The sequence below is a fragment of the Odocoileus virginianus genome, chromosome 8 (assembly GCF_023699985.2).
Source record: "Odocoileus virginianus isolate 20LAN1187 ecotype Illinois chromosome 8, Ovbor_1.2, whole genome shotgun sequence".
In the NCBI taxonomy this organism is placed as follows: domain Eukaryota; kingdom Metazoa; phylum Chordata; class Mammalia; order Artiodactyla; family Cervidae; genus Odocoileus; species Odocoileus virginianus.
Genome location: NC_069681.1, coordinates 35,344,626 through 35,355,480, shown reverse-complemented (window position 1 = coordinate 35,355,480; position 10,855 = coordinate 35,344,626). Strand labels below are relative to the sequence as shown.

General features: G+C 35.9%; 1 protein-coding gene across 1 annotated transcript in view; it reads left to right on the top strand.

Moving 5' to 3' along the window:
- The window catches only part of IPO5 (importin 5), a 45,864-nt gene that overhangs the window by 9,123 nt on the left and 25,886 nt on the right, over nucleotides 1–10,855 (top strand). Inside the window, exons 3-7 of the mRNA XM_070471491.1 lie at nucleotides 4,037–4,117; nucleotides 6,462–6,654; nucleotides 8,467–8,569; nucleotides 9,652–9,748; nucleotides 9,968–10,072. Of these exons, the coding sequence (XP_070327592.1) occupies nucleotides 4,037–4,117; nucleotides 6,462–6,654; nucleotides 8,467–8,569; nucleotides 9,652–9,748; nucleotides 9,968–10,072 (579 nt within the window). The remainder of the gene's footprint in view (nucleotides 1–4,036; nucleotides 4,118–6,461; nucleotides 6,655–8,466; nucleotides 8,570–9,651; nucleotides 9,749–9,967; nucleotides 10,073–10,855) is intronic.

The following is a 10,855-nucleotide window of genomic DNA, read 5'->3' as shown; positions in this document are numbered from 1 at the left end:
TGCTTAAGTCTGTATTGTCAAGCCTAGTGGGGAATCTCTCTTCTATTGAACTAAATACCAATGTCTGGTTCAGCTTGAATTCCAATTGGTGCCTGTTGTAAATCTTTTATCTCTCCCATCACTTTGGGGATAGTTAGCAGCATTCAGCACATTTTCTCATCAAGAACAATTGAAAATAAGTACTGTTACGCTCTCAGTCTCTTTATTCTTAGTGAAAACATTCCGATACTATATTTTTCCTTTCATTGTCTATCCTGGGACTATGTTAACATGTAAAGTGCTATAATACACAATTTTCTTAATTTGACAGAAAAGATAAATGTTTGAGAGGAAGCTCCCTGGCACTGTATAATATAGCACTAAACTCATCTGTAGATAGAGCTCCTTAGTAAAGCAAAAGATTTGAAGCAAATGTCTGCATGAAATGATACCTTAATACCACCTTCTCTTTTTTGCCTTCCGAAGTGAACCTTTTATAACTACTCAAACTAAGTAAAATTGAATATTACAGTTTGTTATAATGTAACCTGGAACCACTGGGCTTCCCCGGTGGATCAGCAGGTAAAGAATCCACCCGCAGCACAGGAGACACCAGTTTGATCCCTGGGTGGGGAAGATCCCCTGGAGAAGGAAATGGCAACCCACTCCAGTATTCTAGCCTGAAAAATTCCATGGACAGAGGAGCCTGGCAAGCTATAACTCATGGGGTCGCAAAGAGCCGGACAGGATTGAAGCGATGGAGCACACACACACACCACAGCAAATACAGAACTGTTTCTTAACTAAAGAATTGGCAAGGGCTCAGTCCGTATTTGTGTAATTTACTCAGTCAAAATAAAAATACTTAGTTGACACATAAGTACCAAACTGTTGACTATGGTGACTTGTTTTAACTTCAGACATGAAGTCAAGTACATTTGAAAACTTATTGTTATATATTGAAATCATTGAATGGCTTCAGAACTTTTAAAAGTTAAAGCTTTTTCCATTGTACAAAGCATTTGGTAGGCTTTATTTCTATTAAATCTTACTCTTTATCTTTACAAAAAAAATGTTTCTGGTATTTGAAGAAATTATTTAAATTCCCCTAAGTCCCAAAATTCAGTAAGTTGAATGTCCATGGCATCATGACTAGACATTTTTCTGTAACATAAGCTTGAGTATTTCACTAATCATATATGCATGGATTTTATATTCTCAGTTGTTCCCAATGACTTCTATTCTTCATTGATTCTAGTTCGACACTTCATTGATGAGATTTGAAGGAGGGCAATATATTATAAATTTTACCTGAACCAGAGTGTTCATTAGATAAAAGTTGTTTGACCTCTCTTTACATTTCCATGTACAAGGTATGTGAAAGTGTTAGTCACTCAGTTGTGTCTGACTCTTTATGAACCTGTGGACTGTAGCCCACCAGCCTCATCTGTTCATGGGATTTCCCAGGCAAGAATACTGGAGTGGGTTGCCATTTCCTTCTCCAGGGGATCTTCCTGACCCAGGGATTGAACCCAGGTCTCCCACATTGCAGGTAGATTCTTTACCATCTGAGCCTACCAGGGAAGCCCATATACAAGGTAGGCTTGCCATAAATATGTATGGAATGAGTGAGATGAGTGCATATTCGCATTTCTCCTTTGAGAGGGTTAGATGAGGTCTGCTTTCCATTGTGTGATTGTTTTTGATGGTATCAAATGGAATTGAACTTTTATCACAGTGACACTGCTCACATTTCATTGAACCTGCTTGGGCTAGTGCTATTAGAAAAATTCCTTGTATTTGTTGTACTCGAACCTGCTCAGTGCTGGGAATACAACCAGAAAGTGATACCTTTTCTATCTTTGTGGAACTCCATCTACTTAGGCTAAGAAAAAGTTACTCTTTTGACTTCACGGCTGCCAAACTATCCTGACAATGTTGTGGTATAAATGTAATATTAGATCTGGATTGCCACACTGAAACATATCAAATGGGGAGAACCCTGTTTCAGGAGTCAGGGGTCACACTAAACTCTCATCTAGTTGACTTCTAATTTGTTATGGGATAGAGTTTAATGTTTTCTGAGCATGGTATCTTAGTGAAGAATATTTTTTCCCCAGAACTTGATTTAGACCACTGAAAAGTTAAATGTTTATAGCATCTACAGGGCAACAGGGGCTAAGCTAGTGCAAGGAACAGAAAGATATTTTTATTGTACTGTGAGAGTTTGTTTAAATGAAAATACCTTTACATGAATTACCTCATTTCTGGATAAATTCAGACCCTCTTTTCTCCTCAGCTGTGAATGCTTTTGGTCACAGTTTTCAGCAGTGTTATGTTCTTATATGTTTATGTACTAGAGAGGAACTTGAGGTTATCAGAAGATTTTGTATTGTCTTTTCCTCAAAATGTGTTCTTCCCCAAATTCAGTTATGTTTGAGAAGTTTGAAAACTGAATGGCACTGGTGGTTTAGGACAGTCGGGCTCCAGAGGTGAAACCCAGGGAGAGCATTCAGTGTCGGGGAGATTTGGGGTATGGTTAGCCTCAGAAGACTGTCTGTCAATATCCCAGGGTACCACAGAGCACTAGACAAATGGGAGATGTGGATTCAGAGAAGTCCAGTTTTCCTTTCCTGGTCTTCATCACTTCTGACTAGAAAGAAACTAGGTAAATTACAGGGCACAGGGGCTGTTAGAGTGCAGGCCAGCTCTTTAAATTTAGTCTGCGGAGAAATTAATGTGTTATCTACATGTTATACCCTTAAAGTGGATAGATGAGAATAGAGTATTTACTAAGAGACTTCTTGGGGAAAAAATTCCAAGTGTACTTAAAAGAATGATTTCTTTCCCACATTATTTGCATGCACATGAATCTATTTGTTCAGTCGCTAAGTCATGTCCAACTCTTTGCAACCCCATGAATTGCAGCCCGCCAGGCTTCTCTGTCCATGGGGATTTCCCAGGCAAGAATACTGGAGAGGGTTGCCATTTCCTTCTCCAGGGGACCTTCCCGACCCAGGGATTGAATCCGCATCTCCCACATTAGCAGGTGAATTCTTTACCACTGAGCCACCAGGGAAGTCCGCATGAATCTGTATCTCTCTTCAGTTTACTTCTGTAGGCATCATATACTTAGGTCTTATATTTTGATTCACTCTAACAATCTGCCTTTTAATTGGTGTCAGGTTTTGTTTTGTTTTGAACTGTTTTAACAGTTTGCTCTCATTATTTATGTTATTAACGGAAAAGTGAAGAAGTGTCCTGAGTTACAAAACCTAGATTTCTAGATCTATTAAAGTGATATTAAAGAAATGATACTAAAGTTTTCTGGCCAACTTTCTCCTGACCTTTTGTTTATGTATATAAAACGGTTTCAGTATAATCCTTGCTTGAAAGAAAATGTAGCATAAAGAATTTGAATACTTGTCCTTTCTCTGACTTGTGTCATCTGAGCTTATTTCTCTGGTGGTTATAATTAGTAATTTGAACCAGTTCTACATCATCTGAACAAAACAGTGTTGACAAAATAAGCAGTTTTCCATGATGGAAGAGGATATTGAGTGAGCACTTAACTTTGCAGCATGGTAGCCCAAGTCACATTGATGAAGTTTTTGGTGCTCTTAGGCCTAGTTTTTGTTTTGATTTTTTCCTTTTAATTAGTTTATTTATTTTAATTGGAGGCTATTTACTTTACAGTATTGTAGTGGCTTTTGCCATACATTGTCATGAATCAGCCATGGGTGTACATGTGTCCCCCATCCTGAATCCCCCTCCCAGGCCTTGAGTTTTATTAATCAGCGGAGCCTAAGATCCTATACATCAGAAAAATCTATTTAAGAAGGATGGAAAGGATCTTAATTAAGTCGCTTATTTGATATCTTCCCTCTCCTGGCCTGTCCAAAGTATGTTCTGTCACAGCAGAAAACTTTCACACCAGACCTAGATTGGTGGACTCATCATGCATGAATCTTTCCTGCTCTTCTTGTCATTTCCTTTCACTGGTATACTTACGAAGTTTTCTAACATTATATTCTAACCTTTAATGTTTTTCATGTAGGAAACCTATGAGAATATCCCAGGCCAGTCGAAGATCACATTCCTTTTACAAGCCATCAGAAATACAGCAGCTGCTGAGGAGGTACTTCTTTAATACCTGAGAAATGTGACTTTTTTTTACAAACAAGTTGGGTATCAGATGGTGGTCATAGTGGGTAATGCGAACTGTTGTTTACTGCGTAGACATTACCAGAACCCTGAACTTAATTCGTTGTGAAAAGCTACTTGGAATGATAATTTTTTTAAATACTCTTGTTTTAAGGGTGAGGATTTCTTTTTTTCCATGTAAGATGGTGTATCCCTAATGTTTTCAAATTAATGGTTCTTAAATAATTACATAGAAATTATTAAATTTAAGTGATTTTTTAATAGCTATAAAATTTTTTCTTCCTAGGAACAGTTCATTCTAAAGGAGGAAATTGAGTTCAGTGTTTTAATGTGTTGCCAAATGAAAAAATACTTTTTGTCTTTGAAGTTTTTATGCTTAAGCTATCTCTGGATGGTGAATTTGTGCTACAGATGCGTATGAACAAGGACACACTTTGTTAGAATCCTTTAAAAATCATGACTTTTAGCAAATTACCTAGCTTCTCTACTAAATTCAAATTATAATTTGTTACTGCTCTTCTATTCATTTAGCAGCCAGCTTTATCTTCTCAAAAGTAATATCCTTATATATAATGAATGTTCATTGAATAGCCTCCCTCATGGAAAAGGCGTCAAAATACCCAAGTCTAGAAAACTTACTCCCAGTAAAAAACATGGCCTTAGAATTTTGTAAAGTGATACTTTATTGCTAGCAGTCACATTAGATGTAAAATGCTTCTATTAACACATGATGGAAATGAAGTCACACTCGTCATCTTGTGTTACACCCGCCTTCTAGTAGGTCAGTTTAAGCTGGCAATTTAGTGCTTTCCAGTAACACTTAGGAAACACTATAAATGTGCCTCATTTTTGTAGAACAGGTGATAAGGCACTTCTTCAACTTTGTAACATACCATTTTTCTTTAATTCAAAATAAATGTCAAATGTGACGAACAAACATAGAAGTAACTTAAATCTCTAAAATAGTTGGCTGTTTTCATTCTTGAAGATGGATGCAGGTTAGCTGTGAAATGTTTCAAGCCAAGAATAATGTGAAAATTATTGGATTTTGTCTTTAAAAACCTATTATGAACCCTCTTTAGATCTTACTTTGATTTATGAACTAGCCTCAGAACCTTCATAAGTCCGTGTATGTGTGTGAAGAATTGCACTAATTTTAACCATTGTTTAACTTTTCTGTGGGGCTTCCCTGGTAGCTTGGATGGTAAAGAATCCGCCTGCAGTGCGGGAGACCTGGGTTTGATCCCTGGGTTGGGAAGATCCCCTGGTGAAGGGAATAGCTACCCACTCCAATATTGCCTGGACAATCCCCATGGACAGAGGAGCCTGGTGAGCTACAGTCCATGGGGTTGCAAAGAGTTGGATATGCCTGAGCAACTAAGCACTGCATAGCAACCTCTCTGAATCCTTTGTAGAGCATAAATTAAGTTTTGCTGTCTGCCAGAAGTGATTCAAGTAAGATCCAGATAATGGAAAAAGTGGCAAATTTTATTTTTATGGCTTCTTTTTGTTGTCACAGTATCAACATAGTTACAGTGATCATGAGTACCCACGTCCAGAAAAAAAGAACATGAAAAATTCAGTTTAATATTTTCAGTGGTTTACTGACTTATTATGATAAAATTTTAAAATGGCATTTGTTTCAGCTTTCTTTTAATAATCTGAAGGAATATTATGTAGGAAATGCCAAATTTAAATACATTTTACAGATTTAAAAGTGGGTTAGTAATACACATGCTGAGATTAGTTAGTACTTTTTAGGTGTGGGGAACTTGTTATATTTACTTGCATGAATGAAATATAAAGACAAATGGATTTGGTAGCATTTATCTAAAAGGCTAATGAAAGGGTAATAATATAGAAAGATAGGCCAGGCTGGAAGCATAAGATTAAATAGGAAAGGTACCTTATATATTGGAATGAGAGCCAGATAGAGACATAAGAAAAGACTTACTATAGGGTTTTTGACTTATATTAAGATTTGCTTTTCTCCAAAGAGAGTGTTAAAAATAGAAATTAAAGACAGGTTCATCATTACCAAGATTCAAGGTATAATATGCTCAGGACTTTTCCTCAGCTATAAACAAACAGCTTTTTTGTGGCATTTTCTGTACAAAAGACTAATGTGATTAGAAAGATTTTTATATTTTTTATGTATTTTACCTTTTTTTTTTTTTTTTTTTTACCTAACAAAATGCTTTTGAAATGAACTGTAAAAATAGAATAGTGAAATATATCAATGGCAGTGTGAATGTAGTTTGTTGGAAATTTTTTCTCCAGTAAGACACCAGGTCATTAACAATGTTATCTATTTATAGGCTAGACAAATGGCTGCCGTTCTCCTAAGACGTCTTTTGTCCTCTGCATTTGATGAAGTCTATCCAACTCTTCCCACTGATGTTCAGACTGCCATCAAGAGTGAGCTACTGATGATTATTCAAATGGAAACACAGTCTAGCATGAGGAAAAAAATTTGTGATATTGCTGCTGAACTGGCCAGGAATTTAATAGGTGTGTATGCAAATAAGTTTATCATTATGTTACAGAAGAAAGTGAGTACATATATATATATATATATTTTTTTTTTTTTTTAGTGGAATCTTAGAGGAAGAGTCACAAGTACTTGAGTATCATTTATTCTGTTGGAAATGAGAGGGATTGTGGATTTTGCATTTAAAGCGAAACTTTACAGATGTTGTGAAATGCAGATATAATTCTTACCTCTTGATCTTCAAAACCATTTCTCTGTAGAGAAATAATTTTCTAGTTTCCTTTACAATTGTCAGTTTTATCTTCCTCTTAATCTGTAGTTTTGAAAGCATAGTCTAACTTACAAATCTGCCAATAGAAGTAGAAATCATGAACTCCAGGTGATTTTGTGCTGTTATACTTGTGTTTATAAATTAAGCACATGTGCTTATTATACTACTATAGTTTTTCAGTACCACAAAATATTTTTAGAAATTAAGTTAAAACATTTAAAAATGCATTTTATCAGCAGCCAGAACTTCTTTTGGTCACACTTAAAACAGTAGTAGTATAGTTGGATATGCTGTTAACTTTTTTTTTTTAACAGAATCATCATAAACTCCGTTCACTTAGGTGGTATTTTTAAAGGTTGAAAAGAATAATTCACTAAGATAAGGCTAACTTAGAGAATATTTTTAGTTGTGCTTAGTAAATTATGACATGACTTTTTAAATCTCCTTTCCTGGTGGCTCAGTGGTAAAGAATCTGCCTGCAATGCAGGAGATGCAGATTTGATCCCTGGGTCAGATCAGAAAGATCTGCTAGAGAAGGAAATGGTGACCCACTCCAGTATTCTTGGCTTGGGAAATGCCATGGGCAGAGCAGCCGGGAGGGCTACAGTACATAGGGTCACAAAGGAGTCAGAGACGCCTAAGCAACTAAGCCACTGCCACTAGTAATGCATATGTTCAACTGACTGATGCAGCCAGCTCTTACTAATTAATAGGAAATGTGTGAAGTTTTTAAGTAAGTTCTAAACCCACAGAAACTTGAATATTTAAGTAACTTGGGAAGTTCTGTTTTCAAGTTTTTTGAAGTTTGCAGATGAAATTTTTATAGGTTACATCACTCCTAACTCAAAATCACTTAATAATGGAAAAAGTGCTCTCTCCATAAATTTTTTGTCATCACACTTCTCCTTTCAGAGAAGTTCAGCAAATATGGGGGCAATTTTTTAAAAAGAAAGATTGCATAACTTGTCTATATTCTTTATAACTCCTAAGTTCTTGTGACAGTAAAACCAACAAGTCTTAACTGGTTCAGTAGATTTTTGTGGTTCATTTTTATCGCAAGCTATCACAAAAATCTGTGTTATGAAATCTTGTTAAAAATGTCAACACATTGATAACATCCTGTAGCACTTAAAACTGCAAAGCGTGAGCAGTGCTCTGGGATTCCCATTCTGCAGTTTGTAAGTAATAAGTATTTTGGTTTCAAGATTTGTTATCATATATTAACTTTGCCTACTTTTTAGGCTCTTTAATAGCAATAGTATATGTGAAAGATTCAACTAGTCACATAGTCAAAGTGTTCTTTCTTTTCTGTAAATCCCCCTCCTGAGAAATAACCAGGAGGTTATTGCTTCTGTAACCCAGATTTACACAATTGTTTTTTACTAGATTATAATGCCATTTTATGGTTGAAGGACTTGATTTCATTAAAATTTTTATAAAAACAGAGCAAGTGATATTTTCTAGAGCCACATATTTTGAATGAGGCTTGTGAAATGAATTCACTATCGGTATTTTGAAGTTCTAATTTTCACACCTTATGCCTGGATTTCTTTACTTTTAGATGAGGATGGCAACAATCAGTGGCCTGAAGGTTTGAAGTTCCTTTTTGACTCTGTCAGCTCTCAAAATATGGGACTGCGAGAAGCTGCCCTTCATATTTTCTGGTATATACATTGGTCTTACATGTTTGGAAAAATTTAATGTTACGAGTGCCTGAAGTGCAATTTAATTGATTGTTTTACTCTAGTTTAACTTTTAAGCCTTAAAGAATGCCTCTAGATAACCTTTGTACTTTTGTTGGAAGCAAAATTGGAAAGAACAAAGCTTTTCATTTTATATTATGAATCTTTTTGTTATACAAGGATTCTCTGCAATTTTTATTTATTTCCTTTGTCCTTTATGATTCTGAAAAAATATCTGGGACAGTTTCTTCTTCAGGAGATTAACAGTCCCAGCTGTAACTTTTAGAAAGCCATTCTAATATTGGCATCTGAAAGAAAAGAAAGAAAATGGTGGTGAACCCCCACTGTCTTCTGGGTCTTCTGTGACCAAGCTTTATAAAAATGTGTTATTTTAATTACCTCATTTATAAGCAGATGATCTAAGCTTAGAATTAAATGATTGTCTGCACTTAAAAAATTTGGCCCACTGTACAGTTCTGCATTTAAAATAATATACAATTGAATTTATAACTTACCAAGATCATATACATTTTTTTTTATGAGATCTACCTTGACCCTTGGGTAGATATTACACCATTTTCTACTTTAGTTATCAAATGTATCTTGTTTCTATCAAAGGTTCAAATTGGAGAATTAAGTAAAGGTGTTCAGTTTAATTATTTACCAAATTTAAAATAGAGCAGAACATGGACTGGACTGGATACCAAGGCTGGGAGCAGCTTCTCAGCGTGGTTAGTGGTTACCCCTGACCCCTGTGCCCGCTCTTGTCCCGTCGTGCACCCCAGAGCAGCTTCCTGCTGAGGCAGCAGGAAGGGTAAACCAGAGACTTGGGCAGGTGTGCGCCCGAGCCCCCTCTTCCCCAGTCTGATCTCCTCGGCTGCGCTTGCTTCTGTTCACCTGGGCCCAGGGCAGAATTGCTTGGAGGTCGGGCAGGTGATGGTCACCCTTGGGGATTAATGTCAACTTTTTGAGTCATGTAAGGAAACATAGAATTAGATGTTCTAGCTGACACCTTACTAAGATATAACATAATTTTTAAAGGATGTTTTCCATCATTGTTTCAGGAACTTCCCAGGAATTTTTGGGAATCAGCAGCAGCACTATTTAGACGTCATCAAACGGATGTTAGTTCAGTGCATGCAAGATCAGGAACATCCATCGGTGAGTAATTTCCATTCCATTAATGTTAACACATAATTTAATACAGCATCCAACTTGTGAAAGAAATCTATGAGTTTGGAGATTGTCTTGGTTCTTATACTTGAAAATATAAATACTAGTTATACTGATAAAGAAAATTTCATCTTGTGGAAGAAAACTTGAATTTGCACATCTATCAGAAATGTCTCATGTTTGGCTTTTGTCCTGTCTTCATTTTAGATCCGAACATTATCTGCTAGAGCTACTGCTGCGTTTATACTTGCCAATGAGCATAACGTTGCTCTGTTCAAGCATTTTGCAGACTTGTTACCCGGTTTCTTACAGGTAAGAAAATAGTTTAGGTGATAATTACATCCTTAACTAGTTTTCTGTTGCTTAAATTCTCATCAGAGTTCTGTATTGCATTCATTTATTCATTAAATATTTATTGCCTGCTGTATGCCAGCTAAGGATACAGCAGTGGACAAAATATGCACATCTCTTAATATTTTTTGCCTTTGATATACCTTGGGTCTCTTTGTTTCAAATTTTTTCTTTAAGGCAAATGATAATAAGCAACGTATGCTTATTATTGAGTATATAATCACAGTAGGTTATTTCTATTAGAATAACCAAATAGCCTATGAAATGCCCGTTTTACAGAAGGAGAAGCTAAGGAGAGGATAAGAAACTTGCCCAAGGTCACAGTGTTGAGTGGTGCGTGGTGGAGTCGTGCATATTTGAAACCCAGATTAGACCATAGTCTTTACTGTTAAATACAGGGCTTGTGACAGTTTGTGTCACAAAGTAATTTTCTAGTTAAACATTATTGGAATCCAAGGATAAGTTATTATTTTAAGGACATCTGCCCCAATGAGAAAATAAAATAAACTTGGGAAATTAGAGTAATTGGTCTCAACCTTGTCAGACTTCAAACCTCCTTTTATAACAAGTATTTTATAATTTTCCATATTCTTTCTTAAAATGAAATGCATGGTAACAGCTCATGTACGCACATAAGTTTTTAAAATATCAATGTATGGTTGTAAGTGGATACGAAGGAAAAAGAAAGTAATGTCTAGTAAAATGACATGCTTTTCCACATATAAATGCTAGGGCCTGACCCAA